This window comes from Neomonachus schauinslandi, chromosome 6, assembly GCF_002201575.2.
Source record: "Neomonachus schauinslandi chromosome 6, ASM220157v2, whole genome shotgun sequence".
Lineage (NCBI taxonomy): Eukaryota > Metazoa > Chordata > Mammalia > Carnivora > Phocidae > Neomonachus > Neomonachus schauinslandi.
The window spans coordinates 146,618,426-146,644,890 of NC_058408.1; the positions used below are offsets into that span (position 1 = coordinate 146,618,426).

The following is a 26,465-nucleotide window of genomic DNA, read 5'->3' on the forward strand; positions in this document are numbered from 1 at the left end:
GGGGGGGGCGGTGGCGTGCAGAGTGCCCGGCAGCACAGACGTCCACTCTTTGTATCACATTTATGTCAGACGCTCATTCTTCCGTGAGAGACACACAATGTGAAGCCCCTGAAATAAGCTGTACCTCCAGTCAGGAGCTCCACCTGGCACTGCCTGGCCTTGCCCATCCAAATCCAGCACGTGTAAGCGCTTCCTCGTAGAAGGCCCTGGAAGTAAAGCCCACACCTATGCCTCCCTTTCAGAGTGTCTGCTAGATAATCTCCTCAAGAGAGAACTCAGTAGTCACGCAGCCTGGGACGTGGGAGAACAAGACCTCAGTGGGCAAAAGAGACAATAAGAACAGGAACACACATAAATGACAACAGCTCTATGCGTGTGGCAAAAGCCAATTCTTCCCGTCATCGGTCTGCGCTGAGAACAGTGATGACAATGAGTAAGACACAGAGGCCTGCTGAGCTCAGTTCTCCCAACCGCCACAGCCCCCTTTAAGACCTCACTAAGATCCATGCTAACAGTCTTATACACGGTTCCCGGCTGCCCCTCACGTGACGGCTTTCTTGAGTTGTTTTTCCCTCCCTGCTTCTGCACACTTTACCTTCCACGATAACAATAATAAAACCAAGAGTCTACCTGCACTTCTTGCTGGTGCCAGGCCATGCAGCCCCTTCGGGCCTCTCTGTTCCAAATTACCGGACTCTGAGTAACCATCTAGTCTCTCGACAAGTGTGCTACACGGCACTGGCACAGGATGGTTCCAGCACCTTCTCTGAAACACGCTGGCTGGATGAGTCACCTCTACTCTCCCTGTCCTGCCTTGTGCCCTCCCTCCCTTCCAGGCCACGCCCTGGCTGGTGTTTCTTCCAGCACTGAGCATGGTGTTGAGCACAGAATAGGCACCCAGTGTATGCCCTTGGAGACGAATCGAGTCTCGGCTGTGAGTGAGGTCAGTCCCCATTTCACGCCACGCCTACGAGTTTTCAGGAAATGTCTCTGGGAAGTGGCTCTTCTCTCCAGCAGGCCCTGCATGGATGACCCTCATGGTCATAAATAATCATAATAAAAAGCAACAGCTAAGGGCCAGAGCCATCTTGAAGCAAATAGTGTACTTGGCACGTCAGCCAGAAAACACGTGGCTTCCCCTCTGATACCACCACCTCATCTAATCCATCTGCACAATCCTTTCCACTGTTCCTCCTAATTGTTTCTAGAAAGCTCCATCCTCTCCTACCCTGACTCTGCCACCAGTTCTCTTCTAGAAATCCCATCCCACCCCAACCCTGGCCTCCCTGTCTCTGGGAGACAGGCCCCCTCCCACCCCTGGGAACCCCGGACACCAGGCATCTTTCTCAAATGCAGAACTGCTACAACTATCCTCTCCTTAAGCCCTCCTGGGGACCCATCTCCCTCATCTCTCCCTCAGGATGAAGTCCAGACCTCCAAGGCTCACCACATCCTCGGTGATGCAGGATCATGCCATCACCCCACCACCCACACAACCACGTGCTGTGGTGGCTGTAGCAAATACCCTCCATGCTCACCCCTTGGCCTTTGCACATCCTGCTCCCCTCACCTGGACATCTCACTATCTCCATGTCCCCGGGAGACTCATCCTTTAGGCCTCAGCTCAAACATTACCTCTCTTAGGAAGTCCCCCTGATGCCGTGTCCAGGTGGCCTCTGCTGGGGGCCACAGCTTCTATCCCAGCCTCTATGTCACTCACACTGCTAGAGCTGGGGCTGCACCGGGACCCAAGGACATGCCTGTCCTGCCACGGCTGCAGTCCCAGCCCAGGTGCCAGGCACAGACACAGTGAGACAATGAATGCATGTGAAGGGTGGCAGAATACGCTGCCCTGAAATATACCACTTTGGTATAAGGATTGTTTTGAGCTGAAAGCAACTGAGAAGAAACACAGATATAAGAAAATCTCTCTGCCCTCACCCCGTTTGCCTACAAGCAGTACCTAAATTTGTAAGGGTGCTCTTCCTGCTCTCTCCACCAGGATGGACCAAAGTTTATCACTGCAGACAACTCTAGACCTTTGTCAGCCTTAAAATAGCACCAAGGATCTGACCTAACAAACCTCACTAAAACTCGCCCTTACCAGCCATTAGTTCCTCATACATTTATTCACCTTCTCACAATTTGTTGCCCTAGAAACTCAAAGTCCTTTCCCTTTGTCTGGTCACCTCTCTACAAATATATTGTTCTCCTGTTAAGACATTATATAAGCCTGAGTTCTAACCATCCCTCTGAGTTACTCGTCAGGGATGTGTGTATCTGCAACACACACGTTAATAAACTTGTGGGGTTTTTTTCTCTTGTGAATGTCTTTTGTCAGTCTAATTTATGGGGCCCCAACCAATGACTCTATGATGGCTAGAAGAAAAGGATTATTTATTTCTCCCCTCCATGTGAATGAACTATCGCTCTGATCCTTACAAAAGCCTGGTAAAGCAGTGGTATCACTCCATTTTATGAAGAAGCCACTGAGTCTCAGAGAAGCTGAAACAACTGCTCCGAGTCACACGGCTAGTAAATGCCCAGGCTGGGAACTGCACTGTCTGGCTCCACAGGCCACTCCTCTACCCTACACCCCCCCGCCAGATTCTGTACGGATCTGTGCCCTTGTCTGCAGCTTCTCTGACAAACTAAAAACTCTGGCAGGAGAGCCTCAATCCAACTCGTTGCCCGATGCATCCTGCCAGAACTAGTACCCTGCCTTCCAGAGAGGATGACCTCGATAACAAGAAAGGGTATGAAACCCCCTGACCTTGAACTCCCCACGCCCAGGGGGTTCCCAGCCTCTACCTCCAGCACATCTGTCTGCCTTACCACATGATGCGCTCCACAGAGCAGCGCTCGTGAACCACACCCCGGGACAGAAAGGCTTTCTTGCTGCACAAACCTACTGTAAAGGCACTCACACAACCCGGAGCTGTGCAGCAGAAAACCACCCTTAGCCAAAGTGTGCTGAATTCACCACCAGCTGCTTCTTTTGCATAAAACAAGGCAAGAATGTATAGCTATATTCCGGAAGGCAAACAAGAGGAAAGAAAAGAGATCAAGGGAAAATATTTTTCCATTCAGGCTCTGCCGAAGACACTGGAAGTCACCAGTGGGCAATATTTTAAACCACCAGAACAATCCACCACTGGAGAACATGCTTAAGACTGTTTGAGAGCTGGGTCCCCATGTCTGCCAATCCTAATTGCAGGGTGCGTTTTCTGAGCCTCACTACATGGTAATCTTCCTAAATGCACCCTCATTCCCTGCAGAGGGAGGAGAGAGTATTGTACCAGGGAGATCAGCAGGGAAGAAAGCCTGGTGCCAGCTGGAAGGGCCCATCCCTTTACAGTTTTTACGTCCGTGCATATTTGTGTGTGCATTAGCCACCACTCAGGGGCGTGGGGAGAGGCGTCTGCACATTCAAATGCTTCTCTGTGTTTCTATGCTCCCATCCCATCCACCATGCCGCCTGCATAATAAGCACCAAGGCGCCTGTTCTGAGGGGGGCCGGGCTTCCAGGATACGCACAGGCATGGCATTGTTGAGCGTGTTGTTGTAGACGCAGGCACGCAAGGAATAATCAAGCATGCAATTTTCAAACAGCTGCAGAGCTTCCGTCACTTTTTCATGAAAGTCATCGGCAGATTTATTCGAACTTGCGAAGTAGAGATAGTCAGAGTATAACCTGTGAATAAAATAAATAGATATTTTTACCACCTGGGAATGAGAAATCATGCTCCTTGGATGACAATTACAATCAACATGCAATCACTCGATCTCATCTTGTACATCAGGACCCTGCCATTTCTCTTTGTTCCCTTGTGGATGGGCCACTTCCTACCGCCTCTCACACTTCCCCACCTCTGCCAGGGCCACACACAATCTCTTGGACTCAGACTTGTCTACACTGGCCCCAGACAAGCCACCAGTACTTTCTTTATTCTTTCCAGCCTCTTGAGCACGCTGCCCTGCTTTCCCTGTCCCAGTAAGCTCAGAAACTGTGTAAGAGCGAAGACAGGCCATGAAAATGTTATGCTCCTTCATATCTCTCTCCCTCCCATCCGAGGCAACAAGAACATCTGTTGCTCTTACAACATTACAGTTCCTCATAAAAATTCCTGCCCATTCCACAGACGTTCCAAACATTAAAAAAAAAAAATTATAAGATGTATCTTTCTAGATTAGTAGGGACTTATTTTTTAACACAATATAAAAACACCCCCACATATGCATGCAGTCACCTGTAACCCTGTCTGTTTGTCCATAGGTCTGTTCACACAGATCCCACCACATGGATGTGCCATGTCTTCCTGCGGTGCCACTCCTTGACCAAACTTTACTGGGGCTCCTCTAAATCTTCTTCCCAAGTAGGCCTCACCTTGTAGATGACCACATCCATCCCCGAATTGCCCAATTTCAGCAAGAATCCTGCTAGGTCAGTTTAGCCAGAATCCCCCACCCTCTGTTATCTGATCACCCTCAATATGTGGTGCGTTCCTGGTCCCCCACCCCCCCCCCGGAGATGTCTAATCCCCCCAGCCTGTCTTCAGCCAGAATCCTGCTAGGTCCGGTTGGTCAAAACCCCGACCTACTTACCCCGATGTGTCTTCTCAGTAATTTCCAACCCCCTGACCCCCCACTCCTCCTTGGCTATAAGTCCCCACTTTTCCCCACTGTACCCGGAGTTGAGGCCAGTCTTTGTCCCCCCGCCATGTCCTGACCCCCCTCCAATGGTCCTGAATGATGCCTGCCTTCCAGCCTTGAACAAGCATCAGGATAAGGGTCTGCTTGCTTGCTTGCCTTCTCTTTCTTTCTAACCTTCCTCCCTTCAATAAATCCTCTGCAAATATATTTTACTGGACTCTTTGCATTACAGATAGATTTTCTAAAGCATGGGATATTTCTTTTCTTATATCACATAAACAACCAATAAGACAAGATGAATCATAACACCACAATAAATGCAGCATGGAGAGTCTTCCTGCCCAGTTTCTCTGGTGGTCCTAACTGGAAGTCCTGCTCCCCAAAGGTGACCTTCGTTCTCAGTTGCTGAAATAGCCTTCCAGGAATTTTCTGTGCCTACTCAAGCACATATCTGCATATTTTATATTTTCGAAAACAAAGATGGCATCAAGTTGTATCGGATGGAGTCAGGTCACAGACCTACCACAGTGGCACTTTTCCAATCACCTCATTTGGAGGATTCTGAGCACCCATAAAAGCAGGTGAGATGGTACACTGCAGCTTGGCAGGCCCGTGATTCCACTGTCACCCCATAACTTCTTTCTTTAACACAACTGAGTTGTGAATTCCCACACTGAATCTTCCTGCTTTCTGCTTGCAGAGAGGGTGAGTCTTCATCTTTTGTTTTTCAAAAATCCCTTCTTCATTTCTGCCTGGTGTGTTTCCAATGCCCACTCCGACATGACCTCCCTGCTGCACCTTTCCCTCATACACCATCCTCTGCCTGCCTGTGGGAACATGGGGCTGACGCGGGGCGGCCCCCTGGCTCCAAGGACTCACGTTCTCTCACCTGCTAACACCATACTTTCTTCCCCCCCACCCCAACTTCTCCAACGTGGCTTCACTTATTCCAGTGAAGGGAAGTCAGTAAATCTTTACTCCGTACCAAATGTCTGAGGAGTACACATCTGTCCTGCCAGCTACTCTCTGCACTCCGGCCGACCTGAGCGCTCAGCACACCCACTGGGGCGGAAACCACAGGGCCCCCATGGCCCAGGCCCACTGCAAATGTTCCTCCCACGCCCCTCCCTCTAACAGGAGGGTATGCAGATATATGGATAACACGAGCATGGCTTCTCAGGGACCAGAGCTGCTTCACCTCAGACATTTGGCACAGGGCCTTTAACCCCTTCAGAATCCATCTACAGCCAGTGTCTACAGAGGACACCTGTGAGAAGTCTGGAGATGCCTGGGATCTGCCCACAGATGGCCTAGAGTCTACACACACCCTGGAATGGGAGAGTTTTGTAGACCTCAGCCTGTTCGGTTAACTCTTCAAAAGACCCTGTTTCCAGACCCGTCATTAGTGATGCTCAGTGACTGGTGAGTCCATGCCCCCCAGATCTGTGCCCACCCACATGGGCACATTACCCAGGATAACACTACATCCACCTGTTACAGTGTCCCCCAACATCACCTGTCCATCGCAGCACCCATCACTGCAGGCTGGTCGTAGTATAAGCTAGAGGCTGATGGGTAAAGGCCAAAATCAGATTTGCATGGGCCTCAAAAAACAATTAAGTTTATGTGCCACACACACCATGTGGCCATGAGTCTGATGGGGTGCCTTTCCCAGCTCACACATTTCTTATCAGTCCCACTGATATTATGGCCCAGGCCATGAAACTATCCATGAAAAGTGACACCTTTGAAACTGTCATCAAAATCTGTGTTTAATAGTAAATCCAAGACCAAAGTTCTTACCAAGGACTCCTACAGGACTATCCACATTCTCTGGTCGAACTGGAATTCTATCACATAAATTACTATCTAAAAACCCAACCACTGGGCCAAGCTTTCCATACTGAGAGTTGATTTTGTAGTAAGAACATTTCCTGTGGATGTCTGGCTCATAAATAAAACAAGAGCCCCGAAACCTGCCTCAATTTTAAACACCAAGTAACTTCATGCTGATTCCATACAATTCTTTAGAGATCAGGAAGTAATCACAGAGCATAAACTGGAACACGGCTGATGTTCCAACCAGGCCAGGCCAGGCCAGCCCTGATAGGGGGCAGGAGGACTACGGATTTTCATCTGTTTGAGGTGAGGTGAAATGAACTCAGGATCCCATCTTCTATGAGGCAGGTTCAAGGCCTTTTACAAACAGGCCAGGCTCACTTCCTCAGTAGAGCGGAGGGGGTGTCCCTGGCCTCTCAGACCCTCCAGGAACCCTGGATCTGCCCACAGAATGTGCGGTGGGCCTCGGGACTCCCTTGAGCCCACGTGCATGTCAGGATGTAGATCTTTAACTATACGTCCTTCACGCTCCTCTTTGTCAAAAACATCTGAGCAGAGACTTTATTCATCACAACGAACGGCCATCCCTTCTGTGTGGATTCTGTAAATCCCCCCCAAATATGTCCCGAGTAACTGTGAATAGGATCTTATTTGGAAGCAGGGTCTTTGCAGACGAAATTATGTTGAAGATCATACGGATATACGGTGGGTTATAAATCCGATGACTGGTGTCCTTACAAAGGAGACAGAGACACAGGGGAGAAGGCCACACGAAGGCGGAGGGAGAGGAAGGGGTGACACCGCCACAAGCCGGGGACCACCCCGGGCTGTCAGCCACCAGCAGCAGCTGGACACAGGCCTGGGACAGTCCCTTCCTCAGAAGTCCCAGAAGGAACCTACCCTGCTGACACCTGGCCTTTAGATATCTAGTCTTCAGAACTGCCAGAGAATAGATTTCTGTTGCTTTAAGCCACCAGGTTTATGGAAATTTGTTGCAACAGTCCCAGGCTGTTGTGTGGGTTTTAACCTCCCATTGCCAGGAAGGCTGAGGAGTCATTTCTGCCAGCACCTCTCTCCTACCCTGAGACCCTGGCGGAGTCCTGAGTGCGCAGCTGGATGGGGGGCACAGGGTCGCTTTCCCACAGAGATACAAGAAGGAAGGCAAAGGAGAAGCATGAGCTCTCGCTTTTGAGGGAGTGCTATTTGGGTCCCCTGAAAAATGAGGCTCATGCTTCATAAGAACGTCAGCAATACTCACTGCTATGATTTCCCCGCAGCTACTCTCTTGGGGGGAAAGGACCAGGTAGTGACCAAGGATGACTGAAAGCCACTTGGATAGTTTAAAGTCATTCAGAAAATGTTGAGAAGAGCAGGAAATGTATCAAGAGTAAGGATCCAAAAGCTGGAGTAGGCACACCCATGTAACAAGAGATAAATCTAAACATCCACATTTTCGTTTTTAAAATCAACTGTAGAAGATGAAGTAGGGGAGAGAAGCCAGCAGGGATAATACACAACAGGTTTAAGCTGACATAAGCTCATAACGAATCACCACAGAACTGCCTGGACACTTATGCAAATCTCGGGATGCATTAACAAAGGTAGGGCACTGGGAATGAGGAAGGGTGTCGCTCTGCTCCACCCTGGCACATTGGGACCCCAAAAGATGCTTGCTTGCTTCAGTGCTGGGTACCGAATGTTGGGGGGAAGGAGCTGTTCCATCTGAAGAAGCAAGACTTAGAAGGAAGAATAAGTTTCAATGGCTATACGGCTGTCCTGGGCTGGAAGGAGACCTGAACCATGCTCCTGAAGGACTGACCAATGGGTAGAAGGTTCAGGAACTAGTTTGAAGGGAAAAAGTCTCCAGCTGGGACAGTCCAGCATGAAGCAAGCGGCCCCGGCAGCAGGAGCAATCATGGCTGGCGGGGCTGAGTGAGAGCCAGCTGACCCTGAAACCCAGCCAGCCCCCTGGCAGCTTAGGGGCTGCCAAGCCCCCTTCTGCTGAACCACCTATTTTTCTTCCTCTTCAACCATCCCAGATGGGTGTTACATTTGGCCAGGACTGTTTCCAAGAGCAATTCCAAATATAAGTCCAAATACATTCTGGGCCTTCTGTGCTACGGCTATTTTAGAAGGCTCCTGGGCAGCCCCGTGACGGGGGGTCGGCCCTTGTGGAGGTGCGGCTCAGCTCCTGCCTGGACAGTGCGGGGATCCTGGGAACCAGCACTGCTGCTAGGGGGAGCGGGAGAGAATGTGTGTGCAAGGGGTGGTTCCCTCAACCTGGTGCCTCTAGAAGGGACCACGTCTCTCCCATGGGGACAGAGGAGTGGCCATCAGGGCCATCACTGTAGGCCCCACCATGTAAAATCGAGACAGTTATACCAAGGCCAATGGTGAATCTCTTCAATGACACTGAAACTCCATGAGCGGGGGCGGGGACCAATCGCCACAACAACGGGGGCAGCCATGACTCCGTGGTCTGCCCCTGCAGGCCAGGCTCGTGCAAGTGCTGTGGGCTTCAGCTGCCTCGGTCCTCACGGCTTCCATCCCTGATGGGGCTGCCCCTCACCAGGCCCTGCGCTGGGTACTGCACGCATGTCCTCGTTCTGTGTTCACAACCTGCCCCGCAACCGGAGACACAGGCTGAGTGTCGTCGCCCTGTCTTAAGAGGAGAAGACTGGCTTCTGGAGAGATTAGGGAGCTTCCTAAGGTTATACAGCCCGGGAGACTTTGCGGCTGGGGCCCAAACCAACCCAGGTCTGCCTGAGCCCAAAGCCCTGTGACCCAACAGGCCTCGGCCCCTGGCCTCCGAGTTTAGGGACTGAGCCAAATCAACAGCTGACGAGAGCAGGGTGTTAGCCATCTGAGCCGATGGGTTTGGGGTTTTGTTTTGATGTTCTGATTGTTTGAGGTGCACGGTGATTTGGAAGGCTGTTAGAAAACTAGTTAATAAGTTACAGGAGACAGAAAGCAATCACGACGCGTAACAGAACAGCAAACAAACGCTCAGGATAAACACGACGGGCCTCACTGCCACGATCAGGAAAAGCCGATGTGGTTACATAGCACCGCATTGGGCATCCAGAAAATGATAGCAACAACAAACAGGATTCAGGTATTTATTAGAATTTCAGAGCTCCCAGAGTGACCTTTGGGCACCTGCATAAGCTGATAGTCACTGGCTGTTTCAACGATTTTAGCAATTAAATGATAATGTGCTTGTCGGTCGGCCTTCCCGCAATGAGGAGACCCAGGCAGGTTCTAGCTCAAACGTCACTAGTTAGGGAAGCTGGTTTCTCCTCCTTTTGTCATGGTTGTGTTCATACCATTTTAAAATTGGGATGTAATCCACATACCAACAATTCAGTAGTTTTTAGCAGACGCACAAATTCAGTGGACCAGCCAATTCCAGAAGATTTTCATCACCCCAGAAAGTCGCTGTCCGTTTTAACCTGTCACTTCGCAGGGAGGCTCACGGGAGAAGTCACGGAGATCCCACGCCCACAGGGCACACAGACCGTTCGACTGCATCAGCTCTGTCCAGAGAGCCTGAGCAATGCCTTCTCTCCAGCTACTGCTCCGTGCATCAGGCGTCTCGGAGAGCCGGGCTCTGAGAAAAGATCGGGGGCGGACGCTGAGGTGGTGGGCGGCGGGGAGCAGCTGACAGCTCCTGGAGGGGCTCACCACAGGCTGTGCTGGCCCCGACTTCGCTGAGCGCCCAGAGCCCCCGCCAGCCAGCTTCTCAATGACACGCATGTGAACGGCCTATTTCCTCCACCAGGAGCCCCCAAGAGGTGGGCACGCTCTTGTCTTCCGCTTCAGCCCCCCACCTCATGACATCTCCACTGTCCTGCAGCCACCTGAAGGGTGATTACAAAAATGAAACCCAGAGAGCCCCTCATCATTCTCCATTTGCTGGCATCCACATTCAAATCACTGATCAATAACTCCCTGACCTCTGATATGGTGCCATCAATAATGATTATGTATATTTTTCCCTACAAGGAAGTAAGGCCATTTAACATGGCCGGGAAGGAGGCCCTTCTGTCTCACTGAATCATAAGCTGTGAATTTCTCATCATGAGGAACAATGAAGCAGGACTGGCCGGGCTAGCTCACTTGGAGGCAAAGTCGAGAGCCACCCAAGCCCTACACATGGGTAACATTGATGAGGCTCATTTTCTGCCACAGAAGAACATCCAAGTTTGGACCTAAACATGTCCACAAGGATGCAACATCTCTAGCTCACTGAGCTCATTTGGGCTGGGTCGTCTCTTCCCCCTGAGCAGGAGTAGGGTTCTGGGTTCACCTTTGTTTCTTCCAGAGCATCCAATCATGGGTCCTTGGTCAACGTTCATGGAACAAAGGGTAGAACCTCTCAGAGACGATACCAAACATCCCTTTGCTCTACAAGCCTGGCATCGTTTACAAAGCACTTTCACACAGTTTCCTGGTGATCCTGACAGCAGGTGTCTTCTGGCAGAGAAGAAAAGGAAGTGCACAGGATCACTGGGCTACCCTTGGGTAAAGCAGCAGCAAAGCCAGGTCTGGATCCCAGGCTGTGGGACCCCACCACAGAGTGTGGCCACTGTCCCACCCCCTCCCTTGAACAGCTTTAACTCGCCAACCTCACTAATCGAGGTCCCTGAAGTGACCTGGTGGTCCAGAGTGGACTGAGCGCCCTCCCCCATGTTGGCCTGGTGGACCCACAGCCCACAGCCTCTGCAGACAGAGCAACGAGGCAGCCCTCTCCCCGGTGTGCCTCGCCCTCCGCAAACAATCCGTTTGGGAATACTCAGGACTGCCGATGACTTTGTAAGCATTTCCCAAAAAAATAAACTGTGTCAGACACACGGGAATCTTCAGCATGACTATTTTTCTCTCCCCAGTAACAAGATCTGGCCCCTCACCAGGCGTTACTCCCGAATGACCGTCGGAGCACCTTCACGAGGGCCCACGCTATCCTGGCCGGGGCCTGGCCGGCTCACCCTCCCCTCTCTGACGTCTCAGGCCAACCCCCTGGCCCTAGGGTGGCTCCCAGTTCAGCCCTATGGACGTGCCCTCATGCCACTTTTAGGGCTCATTACAGGCATGCCAGTGACACCCAGACAGACCGCTTCTGAGACGCGAAATGCCTCAGTTTGCCAGGAAAACAGGCCGCTGAGAGACACTCGACTATAGTCTCCTGCAGGCTGCCACTGATCCTTCATCCTCCAGGGTCGTAAACACAAAGGTGAGAGTAGGAGCTGGAGGGAGGGAGGCAGGGCATGGACTCGATCCATGGCCGTCACGACCTCTACGCTCCACGGCCTCTCCCCCTACTCCAGCTCCTGCCCACAGAGTTCTCCGAATTTCCCTTGAAGATCACGGACGTTAATGACTGATCCATCAGCGCTGAGGAACAGCCTGCCCTCTAATCCTCGTGCAAACGTGTGACAGAGAATATGGCACAGGACGCTGGCGTGCCAGCATCCCTCTCCTGCCGCAGAACATGTCTGTGGTGCGGCGTCAGTGCTTCCAGGGACCTAGAGAAGTTGAGCTGTTTGGAGAAGATCCTCAGCACAGGCTGAGCAACGAGAGAAATTCCTGCCGCAGGTCAGAGGTCTACAGCGATTCAGAAGCTTCGGTCGGCACGGCTTCCTGCCATCTGAACGCGATGTCGCCTGGGATTGGCATCTGGCTCTTGCTGATGCGGAGTCCACATTTAGCCACCCAGGAAGACAGGGGTCCTTACCGCTCACAGAGCTTTGCAAAAGTGGGGAGTCATCCTGCTGATGGCTCACTGTCCCGTCCCGCCCAGCATCTGCCCTCAGCTGGAAAGACCTGCTCCACCCATGGTGAAGCCTCTCCAGGGCAGACTGCGCACAGTGGCTGCTGGATGGGAGAGGCCTCACTGGCGACAGTTTGGAAGAGCCATCCCAGCCACATGGCTCCTGATGGTGTGAGGGAGACCTCTGAGTGACTGCGTCACGGCCTGACCCTTTGCACTGCCTGGCTTGTCCCACGATGGGCCCCATAAACCTCCGGCACACACACTGCTGTCTCCACGTCTGCATCCAAGGACCAGCCTCTGATAAGGAGGACAGCTCGACTCCTCAGCCAAACCAACACGGGCTCAAATCCAGCCTGGCCACTACTAACCAGGTGATGGCAAGTAGGTGACTTAGCCCCACTGAGCCCACACACCTACTTGCCAAGTGTAAGTGAGGCAATGCCTGAACAGGGCTTAGCACAGAGGCAGCCTGGAGTTAACCCTGAGGTCACTTAATTGAGGGCTGTCCCCACCCCTTCCATTGGACATAGGCTCCAGGAGGGCAGACAAGGATTTTGCCCTCCAATGTATGTCCCACATCTAGCACTTCAAAGGTGTCCAATAATTGTTCAGTGAGTAAAGGAGTGCTCACCCTGGTTACTATTATTATTTACTACTACTGTGACCTAGTAATAATAGCTAATGATTACATAATATTTTGTGTTTGTCCAGCACTGTTTAAATACATTACATATATTAAGTTATTCTCCCAACCCTAAAAGCAGGACTATTTTCCTTCCATCTCACCAATAAGGAATGAGACACAGAGAGGTCAAGCAGCTTGCCAAAGGTCAGAGGCAGAGCTGGGACTGTCTGGTCCCCCAAGGCTATGACTCTATCAAGGTGACCCTGGTTTGCCACTTACTACCCACATGCCCTACCTTCCCCTTTGCAAATGGAGTAAAACCCATGAAACCAGGACTCCTGTCCAAAGGCTTAGCTTCGCTCATTACTCTGTCCAAATGACCAAATGCATTTAAATGGATGCATTTCATTAAATGCTTCATCCCCTCCCTTCCTAGTGCATCGTCATACATAGATTAATTATTGACCCAGTCTAGTGGATTGTTAAAAAGTCAGTTTCTACAAGCAGATAAAGAAAACAAAGCCCCAGGAGTCAAGGCTCAAGGTGCCCGGGTCAAAATCAACTTCTCACTCTTAACTGAGCTCACTTCTCCTTCCCGTCTGACCCACCCGTCATAAAACGTGAGCACCAAGCATCCTGTGCTGGTCACTGCCATGCCTGGCATTAATATTACGCACAGAACTAAACCCAAAACACAGACATGGTAAAATCCTTAACAGATGGCATGTGACCCCACTCCAAGGGTCCCCTGAACAAACTACGTAAGAGGGCTCAGCACCTTCCAGCCATTTGTCGCAGTTAATGAAGGCGGCCTCTGAATTACGAGATGAACTCTGTCAACCACTCACAAATGAAGAGGTGGGAAGCTAACGGGAGATGTGCTGAAAAGAACAGTCTTTCCCACTTTAGAATCAAATTAAAGGAAGAAAAATTCTGCTTTTTAATTACACCAATTTGGCCTAGAAATGCTTCACTTTTTTAAACTGTCATTATCTCTTACATAGAGAAACTTGCAGCGTGAAACTTGGCTGGCCCTTCTGGCCACAAGAACCAGCCTACCCGCCTTCCACTATTCCTCTGTTCTCCTCCAGAGCAGGGAACAACGAACGTACCATTTGCACCTTTCTCTGGAAATGTAAAAGTGATTGATTTGATTCTGTGTGCAATCCCAACGTTTTAAAAACCCTCTACCTCAGATCAATTCTAGAAATAAAGGCTAAATGTGAATCTGAAACTAAAAATAAACTCCACCCCTGTCCTCACCAATTTGTAGATGGAAAGAACAGTTTAGCCTAATCCCATTGGCAGCAAGCAACCCCTAGATCCTTCCCCTGCAGAAAAGCAAGGTCACGGAATGAACCAAGTGGGCTGATGGCCTGGGACCCAGTTAGACTAATGGAAACAGGGGTTCCAAGTGTTTGTTTCTTCAAAAAATCTAAACATTGATATCTATCATCCTTTCCGGCTGGAATGGCGAATAAGCCAGACATTTAAGACAGGCCATGAGTCACGGGTTTCAAAAAAGAAATTCCTATTGTTGCATACTTTTTATCAACGTTTAAAAAGCAATGGAACAGCTGTTGCTGTCAGTAACCCACACAGAAAACGTGCACATGAACACACACCCTCCGCTGCACATGCGCAGGCGCTGTCTGTGGACACGGTGATGCGCTGGCAGCTTCTCTGCTCCTGGTCACACCGCTGGGGCCCAGGTTCCTGGACGATCAGACAGGGAAATGGGGAGCAGGTGTGGTAGGCAATCATCCCTGTTCCCCGGCATGCACACCCTGCCACCTCCTCCCCTTGAGTGTGGCCTGGCCCTCGTAACTTGCTTCTAACCAACGGAATGTGGTCAAGGTGATGGGCTGACACTCCAGTGATCAGATTACAAAAGATCATGCCTTCTGCCCTGCCCACTGATTCTCTCCCTGGCGGCTCTGATGAAGCAAGCAGCCATTTTGGCAAGACCCAGAAGCAAGGCATTGAGGGTAGCCTCTAGCCAACGGCCAGCAAAGAATGGACACCCTCCTTCCAACAGCCACTGAGGAACTGAATTTTGCCAATGAGCTTAAAAGCATGTGAGCGTGGAAGCAGAGCCTTCCCCAGTCAAGCCTTTGGATGAGACCCCACTGTGGTGAAGCCTTGAATACAGCCCTGGGAGAGATCCTGAAGGAGAAGATGCAGTAAACTGTGCCAGATTCTGACCCACAGAAACTGTGCAATACTAGATGTGTGGTGTTTTAAGCTGCTGAATTTTGGGGTGATTTGTTACGCAGCAGTAGATGACTAACATAGCAGGCAACCCAACAACTGGGTTAGCCTCCTGATGCAGGCTGTCACCATGGCAACCCGCCATCCCCTCCTCAGCACCACGACATCCACCATTAGAGAGTAAGGGCCTCACTTCTAGGTAAAAGTGCCAGCTCCCAGAGGGTAGGCACTGGGTAGGCCTTCATCCTTCAGGGATATGTATATGCTCAGCACCCAGCACAGTGCCCAACATGTGGTCAGGACTCAATATCTGAATTGATGAACTAGCTCTGTTGAGGACCAGAAAGGTAAGAAATTTTCACTTTCAGTTCCTATAAGACAAAGTATTTGTTCCAAAAAGCAAGCAAACAAAACAAAACATGGTGACTACTTGGAAGTGCTACCTTGTGGCCCTTGATCCTCCTAAAGGAAGGCAGACTTTGACAGGTCCAGCTCCTGGCTCGCTGTCTGAACCTGGGCGGCACCATGACCCTCCCCATTCAAAGGCTTGCCTGATGGCGCTTATGTCCTCAGAGGTAGAATCAGGACTGCAGGAAGAGAGGGACACATGTAGGGAAGTTGACTCCACTCTCCAACAAGAGAACCCATGGTCTTTACCTTTGTCTTCACTGATCTCCCTGTCCAGAATGCTTCTTCCTTTCAACCACGTTCCTTCTTTGTTGACTTGGCAAACTCTTACTTGTCCTTCAAAACCCAGCCTGGCTTCAGCTCCTCCACCATAGCTTTTCCCCACCTGAAGCTCATTCCCTCTTCTGAGCCACTTCTCATCTTCCCTCTTGTTCCAGCTGAATCCACAGACCGTAACAACCACAGCAATTCCTGTCTTGCAACCAGCCTTGAGTTCCCCATGCCCGGGGCCTAGAACACGGCTGACACACACCAAACAAGCCCAGACACAGACTGGTTCCCACTGCTCTATACCCAGGGAGTGACAAAATGTCGGTTTTCGCTCTCTTGGCCTCCTGAGGTTGAGGCACAGTGTGACCTTCTTCAGAATGAGGAACTAGGGAGATGTGACAGGAAGACATTCGGTGAGCAGAAAGTGCACTCATGAGAGAATGTTCCAACCTTGTGAACTGCAGCTGGGGGCTCTCTGGGGGAGGGAGGCAGAGCAGCTGTGAAAACACCTCAGTGGGCGGCGAGGGGTCACTTAGTCACTGAGCCTTTCCTTTCAAGGCTGACAGTTACATAATCATGTCTACACAAGAGCACCACTGGTTTGTGTCAACTGTTCTCAGACTGAGGGGGACCCGCCCACTCCGTGAGCAGAAGGGCCAAACTCCTGCCTCCAAAGCGTGGGAACTAGCAGGTAGGATGAGGCGAGCTGCTCCAAGGTCAGTGTCTGCCTCAGAACTGGACCAGATGGATTCCAGGGGCTGAGAGGAGAACAGAACCAGAGTAGAACCATCTGGGGCATATAGATGTGCCTTATGGTGTAGCACCAAGAGGGCTGCTGGGATGGAGACGGAGGGGGATAATCCAGCTCCCCTCTGACCAGGTCATACTGAGGGCCGCAGGGGCCACTTTGAGAACTCCACAGAAGGGACACAGAGATAAATTCAGGGAGGAGCGAGCAGGGCAGGACTTTGAGGCATGTCCTTCCGGGGACAACAATGTGAAACAAACGAAGCAAGATGTAAGACTCTATGTACTTACAATTGTGTGTGTACACACACACACAAACACACCACTTAGCTGCATAGGTAAGCAGTCTGGAAGAAAATACATCCAATATAAATAACAGCTATCTGGTGGGAGATTGTAGGTGCTTTTTATAATAGTTTTCATTTATAGCTTTCCAGTGTACTTCCTAAAATTTCCACAACAAACATGTCTTATTATCATCATTGGCAAGGATGTGAGGCCAGGAATGCATGCCCATCCAAGGAAGGTACTCACAGAGTCTATTAGATTCCTAGGGCTGCTGTAACAAACTACCACTATCTCATGGCTTGTCACTGCAGGAATTTATTCTCTGACACTTCTGAAAGATGCAAGTCTGAAATCCTGGTGTCAGCAGGGTGGGCTCCTACTGGGGGTTCCAAGGCAGGGTCCGTCCTAGGCTTGTCTCCAGCTGCCAGTGCTAGCTGACAACCCTAGGCATTCCTTGGCCTGCAGACACGTCACTCCAATCTCTGCCTCCACCATCACATGGTGCTCTCCCTGTGTCCAAATTTCCTCTTCTCACAAGGACACCAACCACCGGATCAGGGGTCACCCTAATCCAATAGGACTGAGTCCATCTGCATAGACCCTTGTTTTCAAATAAGATCACACTCACATGTATGGGGGGGGTGGGCTAGAACTTCAACATATCCTTGTGAAGGGCCTAATTCAACCCGTAACAAGAGGCAGGCAGAAAAGGGAGGCACAGAGGGTTGGGTCTGCTTCAACATCGGGCAGCCTCTCCCGCATGCGGAGAGTGTCCCTTGGGTCTATGTGGCTCTATGGGGACAAAACGGATCCAGGGTGGATGCTCCCAAAAGACAGACTTGATTTCAAAACAGGAAGAGTACTGTCACAGAGCTGGACTGGTCATCTTGGGTGGGGGACTCCCACTCGAGGGTCCTGGAGCAGGCTGAGGGCCCCTCTCTCTGATGGGATGGTATCACGCAGATTGTTGCACTAAGTGATTTTCAGGTCCCGGAAGTCCCCAGCTTCTGCGATCCCCGCTGGCTTCATCATGACTTAAGCCTCGCCAGTGCTGGCCCGGCCACCCCCATGCTCAGTCTCACGTGAGCTGTGCCTCAGCCCAGTGGGTGACCCCTGCTTTTTTACGACAAAGCAGCCCTGCCCGTCATCTCTCCTCCTTTTGGTCTTTCAAGCAGGAGACCGAACTCTCAGAGCTGACAGGGATAAAGGCCTCACTCAGGTCGGGACAGAAGGAATCGTGGGAGCCAAACCCCTTGGCAAACCCTGACATCCCGATTCCAAGGGGGTTTCGTACGCCCTCACAGTACCCGAAGAGGTCCCCAGGTCAAACAGGCCGGAGGCTGAAGGCCCACAGGCCACGGTCAGAAGATCTAAGAAAACAATCCACAATTTGTTTAGACCCAGTGAAGACTGCACCAACAATAACATTTACATAAGAAATAGCAGTAACATTGCAAATTAAGCTTGTTTATTTAAAAAAAAAAGAGGGAAGATCTTGTTCACGATGAGAAGGCAGGCTGTTCTTCAAAACTGCCTTTTCGCCCCAAATACAAGAAATCCAAAGTGCTCACCTCTCCACAGGGTCCCTGAGCATGACGATCAGTTTTGCGTCTGGCTGAAAGGCGTGGATGAAGTCCTGGGTCAGAAAGGGCGGCTCTCCATCTGTGCTGTTGTCATAGAAGAAGGTCCAGGCGTTATTGTCCCACATGGTGGAGGCGCTGGCCTCCCCTAGAAACACAGAACACTGCAAATGAGCAGCGCTGAGTTATGCGCTCCCACGGGGCAGCCTGTGCTAGGGACCAAACCCGGCTCCACCGGGGGCACACGGGACTCCAGGAAGAGGAAGCTGACAAGGCCCCTCTGCCACAGTGACCTTCCCGCTCCCACCCAGAGGTCTCTGTCTGGAAATCAAAGTGATCCAGGCAACACTGAGCATCTGCTTCCTCCCAGCTCCTCTCCAGGATGTATTAAAAAAAAACAAAACAAAACAAAGCAAAAAAACAACGCTCTCCCAGCATCTGGCCTCCCAATTTCATGATATTTGACATTGCTCATGGTGCACAGATCTGTGGCATTTTAAAGGCCCACTGAGAATGTACTAGATGGTTCCCTTCAAAAAGCACCAGGGATGAGGGAGTAGTTTGGGGTAGCTGACACTCCTTAGGAAATTAGATGCAATCTGCATCAGATTTTCCATGAAATCACAACCCATGGCTGGTCCCGGGCACACTCTGAGACCAAACGAGAGGAAGAGTTTATGGGAGGGTTCACAGGACCTCAGTCTGGAGGGTGCTGTGTCCTGCGTGCCCGCCCACCCCATGGCCCTGTACACAGCTGGCACTCACTCTGTGCTGCCTGGGTGGACAGGGAGTGGGTCCAGCCCTTTCTTATCATGGTCTGTATGAATGAAGGATGAAATGTTAAATACACATTCTAGGATAGCCATGAGGCCAAGATATACACATTTCAACATCTCTTGCTCAGATACTTGAACCAATTCCCTATTTTTTTTAGAAGACTCTTCAGAGATTTAGAAAGAAAGGCAAATCAATCAATTACATACAAATTCAATTTCCCGACATTTTACATGGGTATTTGATACATCTCAAAGCCACTTATTCAGGGAAAATCTGAGCCAAAAGACTAGTGTCTTTGATCAGTGATGAGTGCATCACAATAATGCAGGGAGTTGGCAGGGCCTTATCTATTCTGTTGATGTGCAATCACATTCAGGTGAGCATTTCTGTTCTGGTCTTTCCTTTTTTCTTTTTTTTAAAAGATAATACCTTAGGATACAAGAAAGACAAGTCAATCAGAAGTCCTTTGAAAATTCTACTCACAATGAATATAAGAATATTAGAACAAGAGAAGTATCTAAAATGAAGGCACAATTCTGTCAAATCTCATAAACAAAGTACTTCTACAACCATAGAAACATTTGTCCATCTGCTAGTCCATCTGTCCGTCTGTCCATCCATCCATCCATCCAACCATTCATTCACCCTCTGTTCATTTCATATCCATCCATCCAGAAGGCATTCATCTGGTGTCTACTAGGTGCCTGGCACCGTGCTTGGCATTAGGGATAGAGGAGGGAAATAAGACAGACTATCCCCTCTCCTCTCCAACCTCACAATCTAGGGGAGGCTGACAACTCCATAAACAATCAGCTCCCCAGATGAGCACTTAGACAGGGCAGAGCAAGGTGCCATGAAAGCAGAGGCAGGGGCCTTTCAGTGTGTCTAGAGCCCCACCCCGAAGAACCTGGCCACTCGAATCCTTCGGGACTCCAGCCATTAGCCCACCACTGAGGAAAGGCTCTCTCTGACCCCTGGGCCGAGATGAAGACCAACGCTTACGCTGTACCAAAGATCTAACCAGAGGAAGCTGAAGCAGAGCTGAATCACATTCCAGGGCAAGAATGGAGCTGGTCCGACAAGCCCAATGTACAGATGTGCAGGCTGAGTTCAGGAACAGGAAGAGAGACTCGTCACGTGGCACAGAGCTGGCTGGTGGCATGGGCGGGGCTAGCTGCAGCCTTTCCCTACGCCTCTCCACTACATAAAACTCCCCAAACTCTGCTTTAGGTAAATATCAGAGCAGCGAATGTTTTCTTTTTCCTTTTTAAATCTGGAAGTAGGTAAAATTAGAAAACCAAACTAAGGCTTTCCTTTTTCATTCATTATCTTAGGCTCTATTTCCTAGCCCTAGGATGTATATTTTTAGCTCTTTCATAAGAACATGAGATTCTCTCAGAAGCATACGGTGTGGGAGTCACAGTCAAATATTAATTAGACTTGTGATCTGAAGTGTGTGGACCCAAGGCTGCAAGAAAATAGCTAGTAGCCAATTCACACCAGGGTGGGGGTGATGTCTGATCTCATCTGGCTCTCAGAACTTGATTTCTTTGAGTTAAAAAACAAAACAATAAATAACTCAGGGTTTAGGCATGTAAGCCTATCTCCTAGGAGAGGAAGAGTCAAAAGCAAAGAGCCATCTTTTGATTACAATTCCTCTTAGTTGCTAACAGAGTCATTGAATTTGGAGAATCAAAATATAATAGATTTAGGAAAATAAAAATACAGACTGCTGCCTCAGGTAACCAATTTAAGGAAACTATGTGGCCAGATTTCTCTCTTTCAGAAGGTATAAGTAGACAAATGTCTTCTCCTAAGCTGAATCCAATACAAAGAGTGAATAGTTAGGTTTTTTAATAAAAAACGTTCTTATGAATTAAAAAAAAAATGATTATTAATCAAGCCACCTCATTTTGAATGTCTAAAGGCATTAACTTGACGGTGGCTAGGCTTTTTCAACAGCAATTAGTCGCCAACAATGCATTAGGGCTATATCTGTTTCTGGAGTAATTGCCTCTGTCTTCACAGGGCCCTGGGGCCAGGGATTCCAAAAGCCACAGTATTAAATCAATGACTAATTGGTTACCTGTGCTTATGATCCCCCATCCAAACTTAGATCAGTATGTCATAAAAAGAAACCAAGCACGTGTGCTTAATTTAAATAAAAACAAAGAAATGTCAACTTTTAGAAAAAAACCATTACAGGTACATGGGAGTCTCCACAGACCTAAAAAGTCTGCTAAACATTTCTGCTTTACAGAAATTGTGTCAGTGATGTGAACGTTTTACACAGGGGTGAGAGCGACGGCCAGGTCGGGAAGGTGGCAGGCATCCTGCAAATGTTCCGCAGGCCAGAGCAAAAGCCGGGCCAGCCCCAGAGCAGAAGGGGCCCCGTGGGAGTGGGGGCCGGGCCCAGGGCAGGAGCGGCCCCAGTGGGGAATCACACAGAAGCCGTACCAATAATGATTCTAGTCATCCTGCTCTGCTCCTTTGCAGAGCCAGCCTGCAGGCCTTGATGAATCTGGTGTGCGGCCAGGTCAAAGAGGTCCAGGTAATCTTCCACGGGGTAGCGGTCCCGAAGCCCATCTCTCAGGCGGACAATCCCTACAAGAACCAAGAAGCAGGAGTTACTGAGGACGAAGCGGCCACTGCTGGGGGGGGTGGCCTCCTGGGGAGTGACCGAGAGGGATGTAAAGGCCCAGGGGCCCAGATGCAGCAGCCGAGGCTCCACCCAAGTGAGCTGCCAGAAGGGGCTCGCAGAGAGAATGTTTGCAAATTGGCTGTCCTCGCTAACCTGCTCACTTCAAGGGGTGGAAGACCACTATTCAGGTGCAAGTGGCGGCTTCCAGGATGGCACACCTGTTCAAGAACGATCAACGCATCTGCTTGGAGGGCCAGACTTTGGGGCTGGCTGAGAGGTGCACCAGGTGGGGCCCTGAAGTGGCTGAGCAGCAACAGCATCCAGAATGCACACACTGTATCAAACAGGAATGGGAGGTTCTTTTTTTAAGATTTTATTTATTTGAGAGAGAGAGACCGAGCAGGAGAGGGGCAGAGGGAGAAGCAGGCTCCCCGCTCACTGGGGAACCCGACATGGGGCTCAATCCCAGGACCCTGAGCCAAAGGCAGACGCTTAACCAACTGAACCATCCAGGTGCCCCAGAAAAGGGAGTTTTTATCTGAGCTTCTATCTCTGGCCTGTTTGAGCAAGCAGCTTGTCTGTCCAAACAAGGGGAATTGTCCCGGAATCCCAAGACAAACAGTTGAACTCACTAGTTATTCTGCCTTTGACCAATGCAGCCGAAATTTGCCCCTTGCCTTAAAAATGGGTCAATTTTGCATGCAACTCTCACTACCCCAAACCACAGCCACCATGGTTAATGGAAAGTGGAGAGAAAACGTCCACGTGCAGAAGAGCAAGAGGTTCGAAGAGACTCTGAGTACCGGATCCCAGAAGCACGCCCCCAAGCTTCCCTCGTCCCCGCCAGCGGGAGGCTGGTTCTCATTAGTGCAAATGGTGAGCTGTGCAGGGAGAGCACCCCACGTTAAACCATGGCTCCCACAGCTGCCTCTGCCAAACCACAAAAGACACATTTACACTTCTGTTCGTTCACTCCAGGAAGAACATCAAAAGGATTAAGTCAATTTGTCAGGAAACAAACAGGACTTGGTCTAAACTTAGGCTCTATGAAGGAAAACTTTTAAGATTCCCTTCAAGCAATCTGGTCCTTTACATGAAAACACACCCTCGAGTCCCGCCCCAGCTTTGACATTTGTCCAAGTGACCAAACGTCTCCTGGCAGAAGGGAAAAGGTTAAGAGGAGGAAACAGTGACCTGAGGGCTGTGGGGTGGCTCGGGCTGGGTGGGGGCCATGTCCACAGTCGCCCCTGTGAGCAAGGGGTGCTGTGAGCAAGGTCGCCCAGAATCATGTCCATGTGATTTTCCTTCTGAGCTTGAGGCAGAGGGACAAAGCAGGTCAGAGAAAAAAATGAGGCCCAAAGCAGCTCGAAGATGTGTTCACAGCCCTCGGAGGAGCCAGCCAGAAGCTCGAACCTCACCCCGTGTGGCAGCCTCTCCTCCTACAGTGTCCCCCTGGGGCGGGGGGATGCTCAGGAAGCCACTGTACAGGGCGGGGGGGGGGGCAGCCCCAGGAAAACGCCCACCTGGCACCTGGCACTGGCACTTACCACTCACCGCCGGCCCGTGTACCAGAGCTCTTCAGGACAAGAACGGCTGCCATTCTGCACCCTTCCCCTTGCCCTGCATACAGCTGGCACTTAACAAATGCTCTCTGGGTGGCTGGGAGCTGGGTCCAGCCCCGTGGATGTTTTTCCGGGGGGAGGGGGCGGACTAAAGAACTGCCTGCTTTCTTTGTCTCAGGGTGTTTCCTCACCTTCTGCCCTGCCTCTGGGAAGGCCCTGAGCACCGCGCCCGGCGTTGGCCTCACCAGACGTGTGGCAGCGGGCTAAGCGGGGCTTAAGGACTAAAGGACTGAGGCAGGAGGCGGGGACAGGAAGAGGCGCTGCGCGCGCACGCACGCCCCGCCCCTCGCGGCGACCCCTCGCGCTCACCAAAGCGCTTCCGTGTCCACCAGTGGGGCTCCTTGATGGCGGAGAACTTGACTTCCGGGTGCAGCCGCAGGCGGTCGTAGAGGTCGGTGGTGCCGCACTTAGGCTGCCCGATGATGTAGAAGCGCGGCAGGCAGCGGAGGCGGAAGTGCTTCCCGCTGGCGTGGGACAGGTGGCCCCAGAAGGCCTTGCGCAGGGCGTCAAAGGTGGAGCGGAAGCGCTTGGAGTAGAGCACGTAGGAGTTGGTCAGGTACGGGTCGGTGGTGTTCCTGCCCGTGAACTCCTCATACCAACAGGGGCTCTTGCTATTTGGAAGAAATTTATTGGGGATTACTGAAAACATCTGCAACGAAAGAGAAAGAGAGGGAGAGACACACGGAGGGGGGAAATTAGCAAAAACACGTTCTAACCATGATGCGGTCATGCCCTGATCCTCGCTAGAGTGCTCACATTTGAAGTTTTATTTGACAATGGCTAAACACTAAAATAAAGCAAAACTTGGTACATGGCCAAGACCATGTTTTTCCTTAGCCCAAAATAAAACTAAAATTTGGAGAGAATGAAGATAAAAGCTTACTCAAAATCCATTCTACATGCACACGCCAGCGCACACAGCAATCTAATTAAATTTCACGGTTGGAATCTTTTTACTAGTTGTGTATTTAAATGACCATTAGAGACAAAAATACTAATTAGGACACAATAGAAACAGGATGATGGTGATCTACAAAAACAAGTTTAACCACCATGGCGCCGTTTCAAGTCCTCCAATGGAATTATGAGAAGGGTGGTCCCTGGGTATGTCTAGCTTCGCCATTCAGTACCTCGAATTTCCTCCTTGGTGTAAACATGGTGAACAGACAGCCCTCTTCCAGGGCCTTCTGACCTGTGAGGCTGTCAAATTATCCTTGTTACACCTGAGACATTTTTTGGTCATTTTTCTTTACTGTGTTCCCAAAGATGGTGACAGAAAAGGAAGCATCTATTTTTAAAATTCAATCTGTCAGTCAGTTGAGATTAGCACAAGGCTACTCACGTGCAATTCCTGCTTCTTGAGATCTTCTACGTCTGGGAGCTGCCTGGTCGTGAATTCTATCCTGGCTGTGATGCTGTTGATAATTAATTTAATGCTTGGGTAGTCTTTCACGTATGAAATATTATTTACAGAGGGTTGGTGATGATGCTCTTTCATGTCACTAGGGTTTTCTCCGTCCATCAAGCTGGGATTGCTGGGGAAAGCTCCATAATGGAAAGGCGAGGAGATCAGAAGCTCTTGGTGGGCCCCAGAAAGGATGTACGATGCCATCACCAAGGTCATGATCATCAATCCAAACACGAGGCTACATCGCTTCCCCTTCTTGAAGCGCAGAAACCTGCCCCAGCTCTCATTCCCCTCGGCCCTTACCTCGAGAACAGCAAGCAAGTTCATCTGTTTACCGTCCACCCGGAGCACAATTTTGTTCTCTCCTTTGCACGCAGGGCACTCCGGGTGACCGTGAAGGGGGCCTCCTCCGCAGCCGACCTGCTGTTTGTGCTCGTTGTTGGGCAACAACTGTATGCAGCAATTAATGCAGTGCCTCATGGTAATGCCCTTGGACAGCTGGCCCACAGAGCCATGGGCGAGGCCCTGAGGAGCCCGGATGCATGCAAGTTGTGCTGGAAAAACTTATTTAAGGATGTCTTTCGATTAGATAAGATGGTTTTAAGGCACAAGCAATGGAAACAAATAGAATATAAAAATGAGCAGGCACCAAAGCCCTGGAGAATGAGGAAGGGCCTTCTTTGGTTCAACTCCAAAAGACAGCAAAAAGAAGTGATCTCCAACTGTCATGTTCTGTAAGAGCTACTGCAATCTTAGGGGAAAAAAGCCCACATGTGTGGGAGCAATTCTGCCTGTCCTTCAGGTTTTTCCCATGGCACAAAATGAAATGGAAGAATTCTCGCTGGAGAACATGGAGACACCCAGGAGATTAGAAGAGATCATGGTCTCAGCAAGGGATGGGTCGGCCTGCCATCCTTGGAGAGGCCCGTGAAGATTTCTTTTTCTACATCCCGCGCTCCTTTAAAATGTTTCCTCTTCAAAGGGAGCAAAATCTTTAAAATGTCAGATTACCTGAACAATAAAGAAAAGAGGTTTTATTACATGATGTGATGATAGCCCTAACCCTGGGATCACCTTCCCAGGAGAGAAGCTCTCTTTTCCACTCCTAGGTTTCAGTCTGCTGGGTCACAAGCCAGTCATAGAAAATCACATGGGATAAAAGGAGAGCTTTCTGGTCCCTGGTGCTTGGCTTTGGGGTTCAATCTCTGCCACCAAATGTGGCTCCAGCACCAGCCCCACCAGCACCACGTCAAACACCTCATATTTTGCACAGCCCATATATCCTCAAATGTCCCAGCCACGCCAAAGCTAAGTACCGAATCCCCGAGTCTCAAGACTTCATAGTCATTCCCAGATGCATGAATGGTCAGTGACTGTAAGTTGAGAGAGGAACTGAAGTATCTGCGCTTAATATCCAAAAAGCAGCCTGGTTAGGGTACGAGCATGCAGAGAAAATGTTTTTTCTCTCCCAATAGCACCCATAGTCTCTTTTTATTTTATTTTATTATGTTAATCACCATACATTACATCATTAGTTTTTGATGTAGCGATCCATGATTCATTGTTTGCATATAACACCCAGTGCTCCATTCAATACGTGCCCTCTTTAATACCCATCACCAG

General features: G+C 50.2%; 1 protein-coding gene across 1 annotated transcript in view; it reads right to left on the reverse strand.

The window, feature by feature from the left end:
- The window catches only part of CHST15 (carbohydrate sulfotransferase 15), a 34,865-nt gene extending 9,029 nt beyond the window's left edge, over positions 1 to 25,836 (reverse strand). The window contains exons 1-5 of the mRNA XM_021703789.1: positions 24,777 to 25,836; positions 23,744 to 24,083; positions 21,629 to 21,775; positions 18,386 to 18,542; positions 3,538 to 3,694 (exon numbers count right to left, since the gene is read on the reverse strand). Of these exons, the coding sequence (XP_021559464.1) occupies positions 3,538 to 3,694; positions 18,386 to 18,542; positions 21,629 to 21,775; positions 23,744 to 24,083; positions 24,777 to 25,322 (1,347 nt within the window). The 5' untranslated portion in view covers positions 25,323 to 25,836. The remainder of the gene's footprint in view (positions 1 to 3,537; positions 3,695 to 18,385; positions 18,543 to 21,628; positions 21,776 to 23,743; positions 24,084 to 24,776) is intronic.
- Between the last annotated feature and the right edge of the window lie 629 nt (positions 25,837 to 26,465).